This window comes from Salmo salar, chromosome 09 (genome assembly GCF_965601325.2).
Source record: "Salmo salar chromosome 09, fSalSal1, whole genome shotgun sequence".
In the NCBI taxonomy this organism is placed as follows: domain Eukaryota; kingdom Metazoa; phylum Chordata; class Actinopteri; order Salmoniformes; family Salmonidae; genus Salmo; species Salmo salar.
In genome coordinates this window covers 160,421,064-160,446,395 of record NC_138299.1, presented here as the reverse complement: position 1 = coordinate 160,446,395, position 25,332 = coordinate 160,421,064, and the positions used below count along the sequence as shown (strand labels likewise).

Here is a 25,332-nt window from a genome sequence, read left to right as displayed (position 1 = left end):
GCCTCTGTCTCTCTCTGTCTCTGTCTCTTTCCTCTAGGTGTTGGACGTCCTCCGGTCTCTTTGTGTGTGTAACGGTGTCGCTGTAAGGTCCAATCAGAACCTCATCACAGAGAATCTATTTCCAGGTCGCGATCTCCTATTGCAGACCAACATCGTCAACTACGTAACCAGGTAATGTATAATATAATATATAACATATATAGTGTTAACATATCATTCAGAATATATAATATATACTGTTAAGAAATCATTCATACCCTTTGACTTATTTCACATTTTGTTGTGTTACAGCCTGGATTCAAAATTGATTAAATTAAATTTTTGTTCTCACCCATCTACACTCAAATCTAAACTCAAAGTGAAAAAATGTTTTTAGATTTAAAAAATAAATAAAAAATCTCAGTTTTACTGAAAATGAAATACAGAAATATCAAATTTACATAAGTATTCACACCCCAACAACTTTCTACCTAAAGTAGAAACTTATAATATCTGTAAAATCTAACTAGACTCTTACCCGTATACATGGATGAACAATTCACGGCAGACTGGAACCATTTTACTCTGTTTTCTTTGGCCAGCGTTGTGTCAAGTCACTCTGGTTCACAATGACCGTGGCGTGTGCAGTTAGTAGCCCATCACAACTTTTATGAACTGATCTGTCGATAGCGCCCGCTAAATTCAGGGCATCCATGTTGTTGAGAAAAGTAGGAAAAACTTTTATAGTTTCTATTTGAGATTCTTCAAAGTAGCCACCCTTTGCCTTGATGACAGCTTTGCACACTCGAGGCATTCTCTCAACCAGCTTCACCTGGAATGCTTTTCCAACAGTCTTGAAGGTGTTCCCACATATGCTGAGCACTTGTTAGCTGCTTTTCCTTCACTCTGCGGTCCAACTCATCCCAAACATTCTCAATTGGGTTGAGGTCGGGTGATTGTGGAGGCCAGCTCATCTGATGCAGCACTTCATCCCTCTCCTTCTTGGTCAAATAGCCCTTACACAGCCTGGAGGTGTGTTGGGTCATTGTCCTGTCGAAAAACAAATGATAGTCCCACTAAGCCCAAACCAGATGGGATGGCGTATCGCTGCAGAATGCTGTGGTAGCCATGCTGGTTGTATGCCTTGAATTCTAAATAAATCACTGACAGTGTCACCAGCAAAGCACCATCACACCTCCCCCTCCATGCTTCACAGTGGGAACCACACGCAGCGATCATCCGTTCACCTACTCTGCTTCTCTCAAAGACACGGCGGTTGGAACCAAAAAATCTCAAATTTGGACTCAGAACAACCTACCTACCTCATGAAGCTGGTTGAGAGAATGTCAAAGAGTGTGCAATGCTGTCATCAAGGCAAAGGGTGGCTACTCTGAAAAATCCAAAATATATTTTGATTTGTTTAACACTTTTTTTTGTTTACTAAATTATTCCATATGTGTTATTTTATAGTTTTGATGTCTTCACTATTATTCTACAATTGTAGAAAATAGTAAAAATAACGAAACTGTATGTATAGTTTCCTGAAACGGGTCACATTTCAGCTCTTCATTTTTAAATCATTTGTATAAATGTCTGAAAAAAACAATTCCACTTTGACATTATTGTGGAGTATTGTTTGTAGGCCAGTGTCACAAAATCTCAATGTAATCCATTTTTAATTCAGGCTGTAACACAACAAAATCTGGAAAAAGTCAAGGGGTGTGAATACTTTCTATAGGCACTGTAAAAAAAATAAACTAAAAAAAAAAATATATATATATATGTGTGTGTAGATTATATATAGATACTGTATAGATATAGTAATAGATACTGTATAGATATAGTGATAGATACTGTATAGATATAGTGATAGATACTGTATAGATATAGTGATAGATACTGTATAGATATAGTAATAGATACTGTATAGATATAGTGATAGATACTGTGTAGATTATATATAGATACTGTATAGATATAGTGATAGATACTGTATAGATATAGTAATAGATACTGTATAGATATAGTAATAGATACTGTATAGATATAGTGATAGATACTGTATAGATATAGTGATAGATACTGTATAGATATAGTAATAGATACTGTATAGATATAGTAATAGATACTGTATAGATATAGTGATAGATACTGTATAGATATAGTAATAGATACTGTATAGATATAGTGATAGATACTGTGTAGATATAGTGATAGATACTGTATAGATATAGTGATAGATACTGTATAGATATAGTAATAGATACTGTATAGATATAGTGATAGATACTGTGTAGATATTGTGATAGATACTGTGTAGATATTGTGATAGATACTGTGTAGATATAGTGATAGATACTGTGTAGATATTGTGATAGATACTGTGTAGATATAGCGATAGATACTGTATAGATATAGTAATAGATACTGTATAGATATAGTGATAGATACTGTATAGATATAGTAATAGATACTGTATAGATATAGTAATAGATACTGTATAGATATAGTGATAGATACTGTATAGATATAGTAATAGATACTGTATAGATATAGTGATAGATACTGTGTAGATATTGTGATAGATACTGTGTAGATATAGTGATAGATACTGTGTAGATATTGTGATAGATACTGTATAGATATAGTGATAGATACTGTATAGATATAGTAATAGATACTGTATAGATATAGTGATAGATACTGTGTAGATATTGTGATAGATACTGTGTAGATATTGTGATAGATACTGTGTAGATATTGTGATAGATACTGTGTAGATATAGTGATAGATACTGTGTAGATATTGTGATAGATACTGTGTAGATATAGCGATAGATACTGTATAGATATAGTAATAGATACTGTATAGATATAGTGATAGATACTGTATAGATATAGTAATAGATACTGTATAGATATAGTAATAGATACTGTATAGATATAGTGATAGATACTGTATAGATATAGTGATAGATACTGTATAGATATAGTAATAGATACTGTATAGATATAGTGATAGATACTGTGTAGATATTGTGATAGATACTGTGTAGATATTGTGATAGATACTGTGTAGATATAGTGATAGATACTGTGTAGATATTGTGATAGATACTGTGTAGATATAGCGATAGATACTGTATAGATATAGTAATAGATACTGTATAGATATAGTGATAGATACTGTATAGATATAGTAATAGATACTGTATAGATATAGTAATAGATACTGTATAGATATAGTGATAGATACTGTATAGATATAGTAATAGATACTGTATAGATATAGTGATAGATACTGTGTAGATATTGTGATAGATACTGTGTAGATATAGTGATAGATACTGTGTAGATATTGTGATAGATACTGTGTAGATATAGTGATAGATACTGTATAGATATAGTGATAGATACTGTATAGATATAGTAATAGATACTGTATAGATATAGTAATAGATACTGTATAGATATAGTAATAGATACTGTATAGATATAGATATACAGTGCATTTAGAAAGTATTCAGACCCCTTGACTTTTTCCACATTTTGTTACGTTACAGCCGTATTCTAAAATGGATTAAATAAAAACAAATCCTCATCAATCTTCAAAGAATTCACCATAATGACAAAGTGAATTTTTTTATTGTTTTAAATGTTTATTTTGTATTAAATAAAATAAAAACAAATACCTTATTTATATAAATATTCAGACCCTTTGCTATGAGACTCGAAATTGAGCTCAGGTACATCCTGTTTCCATTGATCATCTTTGAGATGTTTCTACAACTTGATTGGAATCCACCTGTGGTAAATTCAATTGATTGGACATGGAAAGGTACACAGCTGTCTATATAAGGTCCCACTGTTGACAGTGCATGTCACAGCAAATACCAAGCCATGAGGTCGAAGGAATTGTCTGTAGAGCTCTGAGACAGGATTGTGGCGAGGCACAGATCTGGTGAAGGGTACCAACAAATCTACAGCATTGAAGGTCCCCAAGAATGTAGTGGCCTTCATCATTCTGAAATGGAAGACATTTGGAACCAACAAGACTCTTTCTAGAGCTGGCCTCCCGGCCAAACTGAGCAATCGGGGGAGAAGGGCCTTGTTCAGGGAGGTGACCAAGAATCTTATGGTCACTCTGACAGAGCTTCAGAGTTCCTCTGTGGAGAGAGGAGAACCTTCCAGAAGGACAACCATCTCTGCAGCACTCCACCAATCAGGACTTTATGGTAGAGTGGCCAGACAGAAGCCACTCCTCAGTAAAAGACATGACAGCCCGCTTGGAGTTTGCCAAAAGGCACCTAAAGGACTCTCAGACCATGAGAAACAAGATTCTCTGGTCTGATGAAAACAAGATTGAACTCTGGAGGAACATCACATCACGTCTGGAGAAAACCTGGCACCATCCTTACAGTGAAGCATGGTGGTGGCAGCATCATGCTGTGGTGATGTTTTTCAGAAGCAGGGATTGAGAGACTAATCAGGTTTGAGTGAAAGATGAACGGAGCAAAGTACAGAGAGATCCTTGATGAAAACCTGCTCCAGAGCACTCAGGACCTCAGACTGGGGTGAAGGTTCACCTTCCAACAGGACAACGACCCTAAGCACACAGCCAAGACAACGCAGGAGTGGCTTTGGGACAAGTCTCTGAATGTCCTTGAGTGGCCCAGCCTGAGCCAGGACTTGAACCCAATCCAACATCTCTGGAGAGACCTGAAAATAGCTGTGCAGCGACGCTCCCCATCCAACCTGACAGAGCTTGAGAGGATCTGCAGAGAAGAATGGGAGAAACTCCCCAAATACAGGTGTGCCAAGCTTGTAGCGTCATACCCAAGAAGACTCAAGGCTGTAATCACTGCCAATGATGCTTCAACAAAGTGCTGATTAAAGGGTCTGAATACTTATGTAAATGTAATATTTAAGTTTTGTATTTTTAATACATTTGCAAAAAAAAAGAGAAAAAATGTTTTTGCTTTGTCATTATGGGGTATTGTGATGTCATTATGGGGTATTGTGACGTCATTATGGGGTATTGTGACGTCATTATGGGGTATTGTGACGTCATTATGGGGTATTGTGATGTCATTATGGGGTATTGTGACGTCATTATGGGGTATTGTGACGTCATTATGGGGTATTGTGACGTCATTATGGGGTATTGTGACGTCATTATGGGGTATTGTGATGTCATTATGGGGTATTGTGTGTAGATTGATGAGAATTTAAAAAATGGATAAAACAAATCTATAAGTCTGTAACGTAACAAAATGTGGAAAAATTGAAGGGTCTGAATACTTTCTGAATGCACTGTATATATATATATATATATATATATACATACAGTGAGTGTGCAAAACATTAGGTATAGCTGCTCTTTCCATGACAGACTGACCAGCTGAATTCAGGTGAAAGATTTGATCCTTTATTGAGGTCACTTGTTAAATACCCTTCAATCAGTGTAGATGAAGGGGAGGAGATGGGTTAAAGAAGGATTTTAAAGCCTTGAGACAATTGAGACATGGATTGTGTATTTTTGCCATTCAGAGTGTGAATGGGGCAAGACAAAATATTGAAGTTTCTTTGAACGGGGTATGGTAGTATGTGCCAGGCACACCGGGTTGAGTGTGTCAAGAACTGCAACGCTGCTGGGTTTTTCACACTAAACAGTTTCCCCTGTGTATCAAGAAAGGTCCACCACCCAAAGGACATCCAGCCAACTTAACACATGTGGGAAGCACTGGAGTCAACATGGGCCAGCGTCCCTGTGGAACGCTTTCGACTCGTTGTAGAGTCCATGACCCGACGAATTGAGGCTGTTCTGACATTAAGAACACCTTCTAATATTGAGTTGCACCCCTCCCTTTTTTCCCCTCAGAAACAGCCTCAAATTGTCATGGCATGGACTCTACAATGAGTCGAAAGCGTTCCACAGGGACGGTCAGTCTATGTCATGGAAAGAGCAAGAATCCATAATGTTTTGTTCGCTGATTTCCAGTGTGTGTATCAAGAACGGTCCGCCTCTCAAAAGGACATCCAGCCAGTTTGACACGACTGTGGGAAGCACTGGAGTCAACAATACTTTTGGTCCCCTAAAATGGGGGTCTATGTACAAAAAAGTGCTGTTATTTCTAAACGGTTCACCCGATATGGATGAAAATGCCCCCGAATTGAAGCTGACAGTCTGCACTTTATCATTTAAAATCCAAATTACTTTGGTACAGAGCCAAAACAACAACATAAAGTGTCAGTGTCCTAATACTTTTGGAACTCACATATATATATATATATATATATATACATATATACATACACATATATATACATATACAAACATACACATATATATATACATATACATATATACATATACATATATATATACACATATATATACATATACAAACATACACATATACATATATATATATACATATACATATATAATATATATATATATATATACATATATGTGTGTATACATATATACACACATATATACATATATACACACATATATATATATATATATATATATACATATATACATATACATATATATATACATACATATATATACATATACATACACACATACATACATATATATACATATATACATACACATATATACATATATATATACATATACATATATATATACATATATACACATATATATATATATATATATATATATATACGTACAATATTCTGTTCTATCCCGTTGTGCTCTAAGAGTTGCGGAATATGTGTTTCTATCTGCAGTGTGAGGCCCAACATCTTCCTGGGAACCTGCGAAGGCTCCACTCAGTATAAGAAGTGGTACTTTGAGATGATGGTAGACTACGTTGAGCCTTTCGTGACAGCCACACCCTCTCACCTGCGTGTGGGCTGGGCCCTGACAGAGGGGTATTCCCCCTATCCTGGGGGCGGAGAGGGCTGGGGTGGCAACGGGGTGGGGGATGACCTCTACTCATACGGCTTCGATGGACTGCACCTGTGGTCAGGTACGCTTTACCTTCCTATTGTTACCATGTCAATGTTTCACCTCAGGTTCATATTGTAAACGCTGTCTAGTCTACTGCACATACAGAGTAAGACCGGGTTCGTCTTCCGTTCAGTCACTTGCAACACAAATTGAAAGGTGTTATTAGCGTTTTCATGGCAAACATGTATGGCTTGACGAAGATAGAAGAGTTGACCACAGCACATACAGTATGGAACCCAGACCACAGCACATACAGTATGGAAACCAGACCACAGCACATACAGGAAGGAACGAGACCACAGCACATACAGTATGGAACCAGACCACAGCACATACAGTATGGAAACCAGACCACAGCACATACAGTATGGAAACCAGACCACAGCACATACAGTATGGAAACCAGACCACAGCACATACAGGAAGGAACGAGACCACAGCACATACAGTATGGTACCAGACCACAGCACATACAGTATGGAAACCAGACCACAGCACATACAGTATGGAAACCAGACCACAGCACATACAGGAAGGAACGAGACCACAGCACATACAGTATGGAACCAGACCACAGCACATACAGTATGGAAACCAGACCACAGCACATACAGTATGGAACGAGACCACAGCACATACAGTATGGAAACCGAGACCACAGCACATACAGTATGGTACCAGACCACAGCACATACAGTATGGGACCAGACCACAGCACATACAGTATAGAAACCAGACCACAGCACATACAGTATGGAACCAGACCACAGCACATACAGTATGGAAACCAGACCACAGCACATACAGGAAGGAACGAGACCACAGCACATACAGTATGGAAACCAGACCACAGCACATACAGTATGGAAACCAGACTAGTTTTCCAGTAGCCCCCTGACTCCTCCCCTCTCCCCTCCAGGTCACGTCCCCCGCCAGGTAGCGTCGCCCAATCAGCATGCCCTAGCAGCTGATGATGTTGTGTCGTGCTGTCTGGATCTGAGCGTGCCCAGTATCTCGTTCCGGGTCAACGGCCACCCGGTCCAGGGCATGTTCGAGAACTTCAACATAGATGGACTGTTCTTCCCCGTCATCAGCTTCTCTGCTGGAGTGAAGTAAGATGGAGGACAACATGGGGGCTAGACTTGTGCAGTACAAAAACATGTTGTTTGATTGATTGATTAATTGATTGATATTTTACCTACCTTAGGTGAATGTGCTCGTCGTACATAGCTCTGGATGAGGTGTAATGTAATGTAATGTTAGCCAGCCAGCCAGCCAGCCAGCCAGCCAGCCAGCCAGCCAGCCAGCCAGCCAGCCAGCCAGACAGACAGACAGACAGACAGACAGACAGACAGACAGACAGACAGACAGACAGACAGACAGACAGACAGACAGACAGACAGACAGACAGACAGACAGACAGACAGTTAATGGCTGATTGAATGATGAGAGTAAAGGGGTCAGGGACCAAGGACTCTGCAGCACCAGGGCTCAATGCCCTTCTGATCCTGAGACTTACAGAAAGATTCTAGTCAGGTCTCATGTCCATGCAAAACCCCTGGCCCTATAAATGACCCCACTGTATTTCCTGACCTTTAAAATGACCCCACGGTTTTTCCTTTCTCTTGGCCTTTAAAACGACCCCACTGTTTTTCATTTTTCCTTGCTCTTAAAATAGCCCCACTGTTTTTCCTGGCCCTTAACGTGACCCCATTTTATTTCCTGTCTCCTCAGAGCTCGTTTACTGTTGGGCGGTCGCCATGGAGACTTTAAGTTCCTACCCCCCCCGGGCTATGCCCCGTGCTACGAGGCTCTGCTACCCAAGGACAGAATGAGGATCGAACCCATCAAGGAGTACAAACACGACTTTGACGGAGTCCGAAACTTGCTGGGGCCAACCCAGTCCCTCACACACACCTCCTTTACCCCCAATCCCGTAGACACTGCTCAGGTAACACACACACACACACACTGTCCCCTAGCCCTAACCCTGTTCAGGTACCACACACACCCTGTCCCCTAGCCCTAAACCTGTTCAGGTACTAGACACACCCTGTCCCCTAGCCCTAACCCTGTTCAGGTACCACACACACCCTGTCCCCTAGCCCTAACCCTGTTCAGGTACCACACACACCTTGTCCCCTAGCCCTAACCCTGTTCAGGTACCACACACACACACACCCTGTCCCCTAGCCCTAACCCTGTTCAGGTACCACACACACACACACCCTGTCCCCTAGCCCTAACCCTGCTCAGGTAACACACACACACACACCCTGTCCCCTAGCCCTAACCCTGTTCAGGTACCACACACACCCTGTCCCCTAGCCCTAACCCTGTTCAGGTAACACACACACCCTGTCCCCTAGCCCTAACCCTGTTCAGGTACCACACACACCCTGTCCCCTAGCCCTAACCCTGTTCAGGTACCACACACACACACACCCTGTCCCCTAGCCCTAACCCTGTTCAGGTAACACACACACCCTGTCCCCTAGCCCTAACCCTGTTCAGGTACCACACACACCCTGTCCCCTAGCCCTAACCCTGTTCAGGTACCACACACACCCTGTCCCCTAGCCCTAACCCTGTTCAGGTAACACACACACCCTGTCCCCTAGCCCTAACCCTGTTCAGGTACCACACACACCCTGTCCCCTAGCCCTAACCCTGTTCAGGTAACATACACACACACACCCTGTCCCCTAGCCCTAACCCTGTTCAGGTACCACACACACCCTGTCCCCTAGCCCTAACCCTGCTCAGGTAACACACACACCCTGTCCCCTAGCCCTAACCCTGCTCAGGTACCAGACTCACCCTGTCCCGTAGCCCTAACCCTGTTCAGGTAACACACACACCCTGTCCCCTAGCCCTAACCCTGTTCAGGTAACACACACACCCTGTCCCCTAGCCCTAACCCTGTTCAGGTACCACACACACCCTGTCCCCTAGCCCTAACCCTGTTCAGGTAACACACACACCCTGTCCCCTAGCCCTAACCCTGCTCAGGTACCACACACACCCTGTCCCCTAGCCCTAACCCTGTTCAAGTAACACACACACCCTGTCCCCTAGCCCTAACCCTGCTCAGGTAACACACACACACCCTGTCCCCTAGCCCTAACCCTGTTCAGGTACCACACACACCCTGTCCCCTAGCCCTAACCCTGTTCAGGTAACATACACACACACACCCTGTCCCCTAGCCCTAACCCTGTTCAGGTAACACACACACCCTGTCCCCTAGCCCTAACCCTGCTCAGGTAACACACACACACACACCCTGTCCCCTAGCCCTAACCCTGTTCAGGTAACACACACACCCTGTCCCCTAGCCCTAACCCTGTTCAGGTACCACACACACCCTGTCCCCTAGCCCTAACCCTGTTCAGGTAACACACACACCCTGTCCCCTAGCCCTAACCCTGTTCAGGTAACACACACACCCTGTCCCCTAGCCCTAACCCTGTTCAGGTACCACACACACCCTGTCCCCTAGCCCTAACCCTGTTCAGGTAACACACACACCCTGTCCCCTAGCCCTAACCCTGCTCAGGTACCACACACACACACCCTGTCCCCTAGCCCTAACCCTGTTCAGATACCAGACAAGGCTGTCCATTTACTCCTCTTCACTTTCGATCTGCGGACCTCTGACCTTTATTTGACCTATAACCTTTTACGCTGTGTGTGCTGCAGATCGTGTTGCCGCCCCACCTGGAGAAGATCAGGGAGAAGCTGGCAGAGAATATCCACGCGCTGTGGGCCATCACACGCATCGAGCAGGGCTGGACTTATGGAATAGTGAGTATATTACCCCTTTAATAACAGACAAGAAATACTGATACAGCAACGCTTGGATAATGGCACTGATCGCCGGCCAGACAGAGAAAAAAAGGGGCCCTTAGGGGCCATTAGTCAAAAGTACTGCGCTGGGATGTAATGACCCTCTCTGTCTGTTTTCTCCCTTCCTACAGTTCAGAGACGACAACAAGAAGCTGCATCCCTGTCTGGTAGACTTCCAGACCCTTCCTGAACCTGAGAGGAATTACAATCTGCAAATGTCTGGGGAAACACTTAAGTAATAATCGAATAATGTAACATAATACAATGTAATGTAATATAATAATATCATATAATAAAATAATACAATATAATGTAATATAATATAATAATATAATATAATAAAATAATACAATATAATGTAATATAATAATATAATATAATAAAATAATACAATATAATGTAATATAATAATATAATATAATAAAATAATACAATATAATGTAATATAATAATATAATATACTAAAATAATACAATATAATGTAATATAATAATATAATATAATAAAATAATACAATATAATGTAATATAATAATATAATAATGTAACATAATACAATGTAATGTAATATAATAATATAATAATGTAATATAATACTATAATGTATTATAATAATGTAATATAATAATATAATAATGTAATATAATACTATAATGTAATATAATAATGTAATATAATACTATAATGTAATATAATAATGTAATATAATAATATAATATAATAATATAATGTAATATAATAATATAATTGAATAATATAATATAATAATATAATAAAATAATACAATGTCATGTAATGTAATATAATAATGTAATATAATCATATAATCATATAATCATATAATAATGTAATATAATAATATAATGTAACATAATAAAATAATACAATGTAATGTAATATAATTATATAAAACAAAATATAATATAATAATTGAATAATTGAATAATATAATAAAATAGTATAATAAAATAATACAATGTAATATAATAATGTTATATAATAATATAATGCAATATAATAATACAATATAATAGTATCATGCAATATAATAATGTAATATAATAGTATCATGCAATATAATAATGTAATATAATAGTATCATGCAATATAATAATGTAATATAATAACATAATAATGTAATGTAATATAAGGGAGGAACTATAACCTGCAGATGTCTGGGGAAACACAGTGTCCTTGTCCTTAGTCGTCTACCCCTTCCAGCTACGCCCTGCCATAAATACATGTGCTGAGCCCTTGGCTGGTTTCCTATAGCCAGAGAATGGTAATCGGAAGTGCTTTTTAGTCCAGGAATAATGTAAAGCTAATGTCATGTAAAGGTCCCCAATTGGTCTGTAATGTCTGTAAAGTGTGTATCCTTTGTGTGTGTAAAGGTCTTCACTTGGTTTCTAATGTGTGTTTAAAATGTCCTGAGTTGGTCTCTGTGTTTAGAGGGGCCAGTTAGCTTGTAATGTGTGTATCTCTGTGCTCTTCCAGGACTCTGCTGGCCCTGGGCTGCCATGTGGGCATGGGGGATGAGAAGGCAGAGGAGAACCTGAAGATCATTAAAATGCCAAAGACGTAAGTCCCATCTTCCCTCCCTCACACTACAGCCAATATACATCTATATCTCACCCTCTCCTCTCCTCCCCTCCCTGAATTCTCTCTCTCTCTCTCTCTCTCTCTCTCTCTCTCTCTCCTCTCTCTCTCTCCCCCTCCCTGAATCTCCTCTCTCTCTCCTCCCCTCCCTGAATCTCCTCTCTCTCCCTCTCTCTCTCTCTCTCTCTCTCTCTCTCTCTCTCTCTCTCCTCCCCTCCCTGAATCTCCTCTCTCTCTCTCTCCTCCCCTCCCTGAATCTCTTCTCTCTCTCTCTCTCTCTCTCTCCTCCCCTCCCTGAATCTCCTCTCTCTCTCTCTCCTCTCTCTCTCTCCTCCCCTCCCTGAATCTCCTCTCTCTCTCTCTCCTCCCCTCCCTGAATCTCTTCTCTCTCTCTCTCTCTCTCTCTCTCTCCTCCCCTCCCTGAATCTCCTCTCTCTCTCTCTCCTCTCTCTCTCTCCTCCCCTCCCTGAATCTCTTCTCTCTCTCTCTCTCTCTCTCTCTCTCTCTCTCTCTCTCCTCCCCTCCCTGAATCTCCTCTCTCTCTCTCTCCTCCCCTCCCTGAATCTCCTCTCTCTCTCTCTCCTCCCCTCCCTGAATCTCCTCTCTCTCTCTCTCCTCCCCTCCCTGAATCTCCTCTCTCTCTCTCTCCTCTCTCTCTCTCCTCCCCTCCCTGCTCTTCCCTCTCTCCTCTCTCAGCTATATAATGAGCAATGGATTTAAGCCCGCCCCCCTGGACCTGAGCCACGTCAAACTGACGCCCAATCAAAACCAGCTGGTGGAGAAGCTGGCAGAGAACGGTCACAATGTGTGGGCACGTGACCGCGTGCGCCAGGGATGGACGTACAGCATTGTGCAGGTAATAAAATCCCCCCATTAGGAAAAACAATGTTAGGTCTGCAGTAGTTTTGGTCAGATCAGGTCTGTGTGTAAGCTTTCCTCCATTACCACAGCATTATCACCCTCTCTCTCCTTCAGTCTATATTGTGTTATTAGCATGAATCCAAATAGTGTGTCCATAGCTGATACTACAAAAAACACTCCCCCTACAGGTGTTGATATAGGTAACACTATACATGTAAACAAATAAATAAATATGATGGTGAATTATATTATTGTTTTCTTCCTGTGCCCAGGATATCATGAACAAGCGTAACCCACGTCTGGTTCCTTATAACCTGCTGGATGAGAGAACCAAGAAGACCAACCGAGACAGCGTCAACAACGCCGTACGCACTCTCATTGGCTACGGATACAACATCGAGCCTCCAGACCAGGAGAGCAGTGAGTCTATAGTGTTGTCTTACTCTAAACGAAGGACAGGAGGAGAATTTACGTCTCCATACTTAAATATCTCACTCCTTCTCTCTCACACTGTCTCTCTCTCTCTCTCTCTCTCTCTCTCTCTCTCTCTCTCTCTCACACTGTCTCTCTCTCTCTCTCTCTCTCTCTCACACTCTCTCTCTCTCTCTCTCTCTCTCTCTCTCTCTCTCACTGTCTCTCTCTCTCTCTCTCTCTCTCTCACACTCTCTCTCTCTCTCTCTCTCTCTCTCACACTGTCTCTCTCTCTCTCTCTCTCTCTCACTGTCTCTCTCTCTCTCTCTCTCTCTCTCTCTCTCTCTCTCTCTCACACACTGTCTCTCTCTCTCTCTCTCTCTCTCTCTCTCTCTCTCTCTCTCTCTCTCTCTCTAGCTGGCCTTGGCCTGGATGACGTGCGTGGGGATAAGGTGCGCATCTTCCGTGCTGAGAAGTCATACGCGGTCACGTCTGGGAAGTGGTACTTTGAATTTGAGGCGGTGACGACCGAAGAGATGAGAGTGGGTTGGGCCCGACCCAACGTCAGGGCTGACAATGAGCTGGGAGCAGACGAGCTGGCCTGGGTCTTCAACGGAAAAACGGTATGTCACAAACACTGCCAGTCTAAAGAACTCAATCACATTGGCTGTCTGGGTTAGACTAGGGTCACACAGGGATTCCACGTAAACTGATGATGGACAACGGAGACGATTCTCTGGGGGAAATTGTGTCTTTTTTACCCATGCTACCCAAACAAATGATGAAAGCATACGAGTTCATGTCTCTCTCGCCCCAAACAAATGACGAAAGCATACGAGTTAATGTCTCTCTCGCCCCAAACAAATGATGAAAGCATACGAGTTCATGTCTCTCTCGCCCCAAACAAATGACGAAAGCATACGAGTTAATGTCTCTCTCGCCCCAAACAAATGATGAAAGCATACGAGTTAATGTGTCTCTCGCCCCAAACAAATGACGAAAGCATACGAGTTAATGTGTCCCTCGCCCCAAACAAATTATGAAAGCATACGAGTTAATGTGTCTCTCGCCCCAAACAAATGATGAAAGCATACGAGTTAATGTCTCTCGCACCAAACAAATGACGAAAGCATACGAGTTCATGTCTCTCTCGCCCCAAACAAATGATGAAAGCATACGAGTTAATGTGTCTCTCGCCCCAAACAAATGATGAAAGCATACGAGTTCATGTCTCTCTCGCCCCAAACAAATGACGAAAGCATACGAGTTAATGTGTCTCTCGCCCCAAACAAATGATGAAAGCATACGAGTTAATGTGTCTCTCGCCCCAAACAAATGATGAAAGCATACGAGTTAATGTGTCTCTCGCCCAAACAAATGATGAAAGCATACGAGTTAATGTGTCTCTCGCCCCAAACAAATGATGAAAGCATACGAGTTAATGTGTCTCTCGCCCCAAACAAATGATGAAAGCATACGAGTTAATGTGTCTCTCGCCCCAAACAAATGATGAAAGCATACGAGTTAATGTGTCTCTCGCCCCAAACAAATGATGAAAGCATACGAGTTAATGTGTCTCTCGCCCCAAACAAATGATGAAAGCATACGAGTTAATGTGTCTCTCGCCCCAAACAAATGATGAAAGCATACGAGTTAATGTGTCTCTCGCCCCAAACAAATGATGAAAGCATACGAGTTAATGTGTCTCTCGCCCCAAACAAATGATGAAAGCATACGAGTTCATGTCTCTCTGTGTAACCTTATTCCTATACTCTTTATGAAGGCACTTACCATTAGTCCAGACATGTTGTTTTTTTTAACAAATGTTTTACCAAACCAATATATTAACACATTTTATTTTACTTTCTCATAGTTTCATATTTATATAACTTTGTTTTTATCTAACTTTGAGTTTGTTTGTCCCTCCAGGCCCAGCGCTGGCACGTGGGTAATGACCCGTTTGGTCGCCAGTGGCAGTCAGGTGATGTGGTGGGGTGTATGATCGACCTGACCGAACAAAACATTATGTTCACCCTGAACGGAGAGATGCTCATCAGCGACTCTGGCTCAGACATGGCTTTCAAGGACATAGAGATAGGAGAAGGTAATAGTGGTGTTGTCATGGTTCAGTATACACAATGTAGGGGTCTGGTGAGCTACAGGATGGTTTAATACAGGCTCTATAGGTCTGGGGAGCTAATGGGTGGTTTAATACAGGCTCTATAGGTCTGGGGAGCTAATGGGTGGTTTAATACAGGCTCTATAGGTCTGGGGAGCTAATGGGTGGTTTAATACAGGCTCTATAGGTCTGGGGAGATAATGGATGGTTTAATACAGGCTCTATAGGTCTGGGGAGCTAATGGATGGTTTAATACAAGCTCTATAGGTCTGGGGAGCTACAGGATGGTTTAATACAGGCTCTATAGGTCTGGGGAGCAACAGGGTGGTTTAATACAGGCTCTATAGGTCTGGGGAGCTACAGGGTGGTTTAATACAGGCTCTATAGGTCTGGGGAGCTAATGGGTGGTTTAATACAGGCTCTATAGGTCTGGGGAGCTAATGGGTGGTTTAATACAGGCTCTATAGGTCTGGGGAGCTACAGGGTGGTTTAATACAGGCTCTATAGGTCTGGTGAGCTAATGGGTGGTTTAATACAGGCTCTATAGGTCTGGGGAGCTAATGGGTGGTTTAATACAGGCTCTATAGGTCTGGGGAGCTACTGGGTGGTTTAATACAGGCTCTAGAGGTCTGGGGAGCTAATGGGTGGTTTAATACAGGCTCTATAGGTCTGGGGAGCTAATGGGTGGTTTAATACAGGCTCTATAGGTCTGGGGAGCTACTGGGTGGTTTAATACAGGCTCTAGAGGTCTGGGGAGCTAATGGGTGGTTTAATACAGGCTCTATAGATCTGGGGAGCTACAGGGTGGTTTAATACAGGCTCTAGAGGTCTGGGGAGCTACAGGGTGTGCAGCAGGAACAAACATTGTTCCATTAAAGCAGTAACACAGATGGTTCAACCATTAGTTGATTGGTTAAACCTGGTGCTCCAGTGCTGGGCCGGAATAAAATGCTGAATGCACTATAGATCTCCAGGACCTGCTTCAGAACCTGAAGAGAAGCTCCACTTCCCTATGGGCCCTGGTCAAATGAACTCTCCTGCAGCTCCACTTCCCTATGGGCCCTGGTCAAATGAACTCTCCTGCAGCTCCACTTCCCTATGGGCCCTGGTCAAATGAACTCTCCTGCAGCTCCACTTCCCTATGGGCCCTGGTCAAATGAACTCTCCTGCAGCTCCACTTCCCTATGGGCCCTGGTGTAATGTAGTGCACTGCTGTATGTAGTGAACCTAACTCTCCCCTTCTACCTCTTCAGGCTTCATCCCAGTGTGTACCCTGGGCCTGTCTCAGGTGGGCAGGATCAACCTGGGTCAGAACGTCAGCAGTCTGCGCTACTTCGCCATCTGTGGTCTCCAGGAGGGATTCGAACCATTTGCCATCAACATGAAGAGAGACATTACCATGTGGTTCAGCAAGAGCCTGCCACAGTTCGCCCCTGTGCCAACTAACCACCAACACATTGAGGTACTGAACCCAATAACCACCAACACATTGAGGTACTGACCCAATAACCACCAACACATTGAGGTACTGACCCAATAACCACCAACACATTGAGGTACTGACCCAATAACCACCAACACATTGAGGTACTGAACCCAATAACCACCAACACATTGAGGTACAGACCCAATAACCACCAACACATTGAGGTACTGACCCAATAACCACCAACACATTGAGGTACTGACCCAATAACCACCAACACATTGAGGTACTGAACAATAACCACCAACACATTGAGGTACTGACCCAATAACCACCAACACATTGAGGTACTGACCCAATAACCACCAACACATTGAGGTACTGACCCAATAATCACCAATACATTGAGGTACTGACCCAATAACCACCAACACATTGAGGTACTGACCCAATAACCACTAACACATTGAAGTACTGACCCAATAACCACTAACACATTGAAGTACTGACCCAATAACCACCAACACATTGAGGTACAGACCTACTAACCACCACCAACACATTGAGGTACTGACCCAATAACCACCAACACATTGAGGTACTGACCCAATAACCACTAACACATTGAGGTACTGACCCAATAACCACCAACACATTGAGGTACTGAACCCAATAACCACCAACACATTGAGGTACTGACCCAATAACCACCAACACATTGAGGTACTGACCCAATAATCACCAATACATGGAGGTACTGACCCAATAACCACCAACACATTGAGGTACTGACCCAATAACCACTAACACATTGAAGTACTGACCCAATAACCACCAACACATTGAGGTACTGACCCAATAACCACCAACACATTGAGGTACTGACCCAATAATCACCAATACATGGAGGTACTGACCCAATAACCACCAACACATTGAGGTACTGACCCAATAACCACCAACACATTGAGGTACTGACCCAATAACCACCAACACATTGAGGTACTGACCCAATAACCACCAACACATTGTGGTAGTTGACTTAATGACCAGGATAATAAGATTTGGGGAATCATGTATCTGACAGGGTTCGTTGAGTCTAACTTATTGAAATCAAATCAAACTTTATTTATATAGCACATTTCTTACAAAAAGTGCATTTCAATATGCTTTCGGCTTGATTTAGAGAGGAAATCATCCTTATTTAGTTAGAGAGGCTTTATTTAGAGAGGAAATCATCCTTATTTAGTTAGAGAGGCTTTATTTAGAGAGGAAATCATCCTTATTTAGTTAGAGAGGCTTTATTTAGAGAGGAAATCATCCTTATTTAGTTAGAGAGGCTTTATTTAGAGAGGAAATCATCCTTATTTAGTTGGAGGCTTTATTTAGAGAGGAAATCATCCTTATTTAGTTAGAGAGGCTTTATTTAGAGGGATTCATCCTTATGTAGTTAGAGGCTTTATTTAGAGAGGGAATCATCCTTATTTAGTTAGAGAGGCTTTATTTAGAGAGGAAATCATCCTTATTTAGTTAGAGAGGCTTTATTTAGAGAGGAAATCATCCTTATTTAGTTAGAGGCTTTATTTAGAGGGAATCATCCTTATTTAGTTAGAGAGGCTTTATTTAGAGAGGAAATCATCCTTATTTAGTTAGAGAGGCTTTATTTAGAGAGGAAATCATCCTTATTTAGTTAGAGAGGCTTTATTTAGATAGGAAATCATCCTTATTTAGTTAGAGAGGCTTTATTTAGAGAGGAAATCATCCTTATTTAGTTGGAGGCTTTATTTAGAGAGGAAATCATCCTTATGTAGTTAGAGAGGCTTTATTTAGAGAGGAAATCATCCTTATTTAGTTAGAGAGGCTTTATTTAGAGAGGAAATCATCCTTATTTAGTTAGAGAGGCTTTATTTAGAGAGAATCATCCTTATTTAGCGATAGAGAGGGAATCATCCTTATTTAGCGATAGAGAGGGAATCATCCTTATGTAGTTAGAGAGGCTTTATTTAGAGAGAATCATCCTTATTTAGCGATAGAGAGGGAATCATCCCGCCACATTGTGTTAATGTACCGGACCTCTAAAATGATATGCGACTGAAGTGCTCTGTTTCAAGTGTTTCTTATATACAGGTGAAGCTACATGTATTCAGTAATCCATTGTAGAAATATGATACTTCCAGAGTATGTTGATTGCGGGTAGGTATGACTTGAGATACGCAACAATAGTAAGTGATACTTGGCATTTGCAGGGAATAAGTTTAGCAGGAGGTTCTAGTGAGGAGACTGGAGATTTCTTTAGTGAGGAGTTATCCAGTATTTCCCTGTCACTGTTGTTCATGGAGCTCTCTTCCTCTTCGCTGTTCTTCTCTCTTCTTTGCTCTTCTTCGCTCTTCTTCTCTCTTCTCCTCCTCTTTGCTCTTCTTCTCTCTTCTCCTCCTCTTTGCTCTTCTTCTCTCTTCTCCTCCTCTTTGCTCTTCTTCGCTCTTCTTCTCTCTTCTCTCTTCTTCGCCCTTCTCTCTTCTTCGCTCTTCTTCGCTCTTCTTCGCTCTTCTTCGCTCTTCTCTCTTCTTCGCCCTTCTTCTCTCTTCTTCGCTCTTCTTCTCTCTTCTTCGCTCTTCTCAATTCTTCGCTCTTCTAACTTCATCGATCTTCTTCTCTTCTTCTCTCTTCTTCGCTCTTCTTCGCTCTTCTTCTCTCTTTTTTACTCTTCATCTCTCCCCCTCCAGGTGTCCCGCGTGGACGGGACAGTGGACAGCGCTCCCTGCCTGAAGTTGACCCACAAGACGTTCGGCTCCCAGAATGCCAACACTGACATGCTGTTCCTCCGCCTGAGCATGCCCGTGGAGTTTGACGAGGTCTTCAAGATAACAGCCGGGACCACGCCGCTGACCCGCACGTTGACCATCCACGAGGACGAGGTTCTGGAGGTGGAGCCGGACTCGGAGTTTGAGGTTCTGAAGAAGTCGGCCAGTAAGAAGGAGCAGGAAGAGAAGGAAAAGGAACCGTCTGTCGCCAAGGAGACGCCCGAGATAGAGAAGGACGCGATGTCAGAGAAGGGCAAGAAGAGAGGGTTAGTAGTGACCGATGGGGATGTGTAGAGGAGAACAGAGGGTTAGTAGTGACCGATGGGGATGTGTAGAGGAGAACAGAGGGTTAGTAGTGACTATAGGGATGTGTAGAGGAGAACAGAGGGTTAGTAGTGACCGATGGGGATGTGTAGAGGAGAACAGAGGGTTAGTAGTGACCGATGGGGATGTGTAGAGGAGAACAGAGGGTTAGTAGTGACTATAGGGATGTGATGAGGAGAACAGAGGGTTAGTAGTGACTATAGGGATGTGATGAGGAGAACAGAGGGTTAGTAGTGACCGATGGGGATGTGTAGAGGAGAACAGAGGGTTAGTAGTGACTATAGGGATGTGTAGAGGAGAACAGAGGGTTAGTAGTGACTATAGGGATGTGATGAGGAGAACAGAGGGTTAGTAGTGACTATAGGGATGTGATGAGGAGAACAGAGGGTTAGTAGTGACTATAGGGATGTGATGAGGAGAACAGAGGGTTAGTAGTGACTATAGGGATGTGATGAGGAGAACAGAGGGTTAGTAGTGACTATAGGGATGTGATGAGGAGAACAGAGGGTTAGTAGTGACCGATGGGGATGTGTAGAGGAGAACAGAGGGTTAGTAGTGACCGATGGGGATGTGTAGAGGAGAACAGAGGGTTAGTAGTGACTATAGGGATGTGTAGAGGAGAACAGAGGGTTAGTAGTGACTATAGGGATGTGATGAGGAGAACAGAGGGTTAGTAGTGACTATAGAGATGTGTAGAGGAGAACAGAGGGTTAGTAGTGACTGATGGGATGTGTAGAGGATAACAGAGGGTTAGTAGTGACTATAGGGATGTGTAGAGGAGAACAGAGGGTTAGTAGTGACCGATGGGGATGTGTAGAGGAGAACAGAGGGTTAGTAGTGACTATAGGGATGTGTAGAGGAGAACAGAGGGTTAGTAGTGACTATAGGGATGTGATGAGGAGAACAGAGGGTTAGTAGTGACTATAGGGATGTGATGAGGAGAACAGAGGGTTAGTAGTGACTATAGGGATGTGATGAGGAGAACAGAGGGTTAGTAGTGACTATAGGGATGTGATGAGGAGAACAGAGGGTTAGTAGTGACTATAGGGATGTGATGAGGAGAACAGAGGGTTAGTAGTGACCGATGGGGATGTGTAGAGGAGAACAGAGGGTTAGTAGTGACCGATGGGGATGTGTAGAGGAGAACAGAGGGTTAGTAGTGACTATAGGGATGTGTAGAGGAGAACAGAGGGTTAGTAGTGACTATAGGGATGTGTAGAGGAGAACAGAGGGTTAGTAGTGACTATAGGGATGTGATGAGGAGAACAGAGGGTTAGTAGTGACTATAGAGATGTGTAGAGGAGAACAGAGGGTTAGTAGTGACTATAGGGATGTGTAGAGGAGAACAGAGGGTTAGTAGTGACTATAGGGATGTGATGAGGAGAACAGAGGGTTAGTAGTGACTATAGGGATGTGTAGAGGAGAACAGAGGGTTAGTAGTGACTATAGGGATGTGATGAGGAGAACAGAGGGTTAGTAGTGACTGATGGGGATGTGTAGAGGAGAACAGAGGGTTAGTAGTGACTATGGGGATGTGTAGAGGAGAACAGAGGGTTAGTAGTGACTATGGGGATGTGTAGAGGAGAACAGAGGGTTAGTAGTGACTATAGAGATGTGTAGAGGAGAACAGAGGGTTAGTAGTGACTATAGGGATGTGATGAGGAGAACAGAGGGTTAGTAGGCACTATAGGGATGTGATGAGGAGAACAGAGGGTTAGTAGTGACTATAGGGATGTGATGAGGAGAACAGAGGGTTAGTAGTGACTATAGGGATGTGATGAGGAGAACAGAGGGTTAGTAGTGACTATAGGGATGTGTAGAGGAGAACAGAGGGTTAGTAGTGACTATGGGGATGTGTAGAGGAGAACAGAGGGTTAGTAGTGACTATAGAGATGTGTAGAGGAGAACAGAGGGTTAGTAGTGACTGATGGGATGTGTAGAGGATAACAGAGGGTTAGTAGTGACTATAGGGATGTGTAGAGGAGAACAGAGGGTTAGTAGTGACCGATGGGGATGTGTAGAGGAGAACAGAGGGTTAGTAGTGACTATAGGGATGTGTAGAGGAGAACAGAGGGTTAGTAGTGACTATAGGGATGTGATGAGGAGAACAGAGGGTTAGTAGTGACTATAGGGATGTGATGAGGAGAACAGAGGGTTAGTAGTGACTATAGGGATGTGATGAGGAGAACAGAGGGTTAGTAGTGACTATAGGGATGTGATGAGGAGAACAGAGGGTTAGTAGTGACTATAGGGATGTGATGAGGAGAACAGAGGGTTAGTAGTGACCGATGGGGATGTGTAGAGGAGAACAGAGGGTTAGTAGTGACCGATGGGGATGTGTAGAGGAGAACAGAGGGTTAGTAGTGACTATAGGGATGTGTAGAGGAGAACAGAGGGTTAGTAGTGACTATAGGGATGTGTAGAGGAGAACAGAGGGTTAGTAGTGACTATAGGGATGTGATGAGGAGAACAGAGGGTTAGTAGTGACTATAGAGATGTGTAGAGGAGAACAGAGGGTTAGTAGTGACTATAGGGATGTGTAGAGGAGAACAGAGGGTTAGTAGTGACTATAGGGATGTGATGAGGAGAACAGAGGGTTAGTAGTGACTATAGGGATGTGTAGAGGAGAACAGAGGGTTAGTAGTGACTATAGGGATGTGATGAGGAGAACAGAGGGTTAGTAGTGACTGATGGGGATGTGTAGAGGAGAACAGAGGGTTAGTAGTGACTATGGGGATGTGTAGAGGAGAACAGAGGGTTAGTAGTGACTATGGGGATGTGTAGAGGAGAACAGAGGGTTAGTAGTGACTATAGAGATGTGTAGAGGAGAACAGAGGGTTAGTAGTGACTATAGGGATGTGATGAGGAGAACAGAGGGTTAGTAGTGACTATAGGGATGTGATGAGGAGAACAGAGGGTTAGTAGTGACTATAGGGATGTGATGAGGAGAACAGAGGGTTAGTAGTGACTATAGGGATGTGATGAGGAGAACAGAGGGTTAGTAGTGACTATAGGGATGTGTAGAGGAGAACAGAGGGTTAGTAGTGACTATAGGGATGTGTAGAGGAGAACAGAGGGTTAGTAGTGACTATGGGGATGTGTAGAGGAGAACAGAGGGTTAGTAGTGACTATAGAGATGTGTAGAGGAGAACAGAGGGTTAGTAGTGACTATAGGGATGTGTAGAGGAGAACAGAGGGTTAGTAGTGACTATAGGGATGTGTAGAGGAGAACAGAGGGTTAGTAATGACTATAGGGATGTGTAGAGGAGAACAGAGGGTTAGTAGTGACTGATGAGGATGTGTAGAGGAGAACAGAGGGTTAGTAGTGACTATAGGGATGTGATGAGGAGAACAGAGGGTTAGTAGTGACTGATGGGGATGTGTAGAGGAGAACAGAGGGTTAGTTGTGACTATAGGGATGTGTAGAGGAGAACAGAGGGTTAGTAGTGACTGATGAGGATGTGTAGAGGAGAACAGAGGGTTAGTAGTGACTATAGGGATGTGTAGAGGAGAACAGAGGGTTAGTAGTGACTGATGAGGATGTGTAGAGGAGAACAGAGGGTTAGTAGTGACTATAGGGATGTGTAGAGGAGAACAGAGGGTTAGTAGTGACTGATGAGGATGTGTAGAGGAGAACAGAGGGTTAGTAGTGACTATAGGGATGTGTAGAGGAGAACAGAGGGTTAGTAGTGACTGATGAGGATGTGTAGAGGAGAACAGAGGGTTAGTAGTGACTATAGGGATGTGATGAGGAGAACAGAGGGTTAGTAGTGACTGATGGGGATGTGTAGAGGAGAACAGAGGGTTAGTTGTGACTATAGGGATGTGTAGAGGAGAACAGAGGGTTAGTAGTGACTGATGAGGATGTGTAGAGGAGAACAGAGGGTTAGTAGTGACTATAGGGATGTGTAGAGGAGAACAGAGGGTTAGTAGTGACTGATGAGGATGTGTAGAGGAGAACAGAGGGTTAGTAGTGACTATAGGGATGTGTAGAGGAGAACAGAGGGTTAGTAGTGACTGATGAGGATGTGTAGAGGAGAACAGAGGGTTAGTAGTGACTATAGGGATGTGTAGAGGAGAACAGAGGGTTAGTAGTGACTATAGGGATGTGTAGAGGAGAACAGAGGGTTAGTAGTGACTGATGGGGATGTGTAGAGGAGAACAGAGGGTTAATAGTGACTGATGAGGATGTGTAGAGGAGAACAGAGGGTTAGTAGTGACTATAGGGATGTGCAGAGGAGAACAGAGGGTTAGTAGTGACTATAGGGATGTGTAGAGGAGAACAGAGGGTTAGTAGTGACTGATGGGGATGTGTAGAGGAGAACAGAGGGTTAATAGTGACTGATGAGGATGTGTAGAGGAGAACAGAGGGTTAGTAGTGACTATAGGGATGTGCAGAGGAGAACAGAGGGTTAGTAGAGACTATAGGGATGTGTAGAGGAGAACAGAGGGTTAGTAGTGACTATAGGGATGTGTAGAGGAGAACAGAGGGTTAGTAGTGACTGATGAGGATGTGTAGAGGAGAACAGAGGGTTAGTAGTGACTATAGGGATGTGTAGAGGAGAACAGAGGGTTAGTAGTGACTGATGAGGATGTGTAGAGGAGAACAGAGGGTTAGTAGTGACTATAGGGATGTGTAGAGGAGAAGAGAGGGTTAGTAGTGACTGATGAGGATGTGTAGAGGAGAACAGAGGGTTAGTAGTGACTATAGGGATGTGTAGAGGAGAACAGAGGGTTAGTAGTGACTATAGGGATGTGTAGAGGAGAACAGAGGGTTAGTAGTGACTATAGGGATGTGTAGAGGAGAACAGAGGGTTAGTAGTGACTGATGAGGATGTGTAGAGGAGAACAGAGGGTTAGTAGTGACTATAGGGATGTGTAGAGGAGAACAGAGGGTTAGTAGTGACTGATGGGGATGTGTAGAGGAGAACAGAGGGTTAGTTGTGACTGATGAGGATGTGTAGAGGAGAACA

At 42.8% G+C, this 25,332-nt stretch overlaps 1 protein-coding gene across 1 annotated transcript in view; it reads left to right on the top strand.

Annotated features, from left to right (window-relative positions):
* Window positions 1-25,332, top strand: part of ryr1b (ryanodine receptor 1b (skeletal)) — a 274,065-nt gene that overhangs the window by 69,532 nt on the left and 179,201 nt on the right. Inside the window, 13 exon segments of the mRNA XM_082956507.1 lie at window positions 38-171; window positions 6,751-6,992; window positions 7,893-8,085; window positions 8,708-8,924; window positions 10,676-10,780; window positions 10,954-11,057; window positions 12,316-12,399; window positions 13,114-13,273; window positions 13,551-13,698; window positions 14,107-14,312; window positions 15,619-15,793; window positions 17,062-17,270; window positions 19,958-20,301. Coding sequence (XP_082812633.1) covers window positions 38-171; window positions 6,751-6,992; window positions 7,893-8,085; window positions 8,708-8,924; window positions 10,676-10,780; window positions 10,954-11,057; window positions 12,316-12,399; window positions 13,114-13,273; window positions 13,551-13,698; window positions 14,107-14,312; window positions 15,619-15,793; window positions 17,062-17,270; window positions 19,958-20,301 — 2,321 coding nt within the window.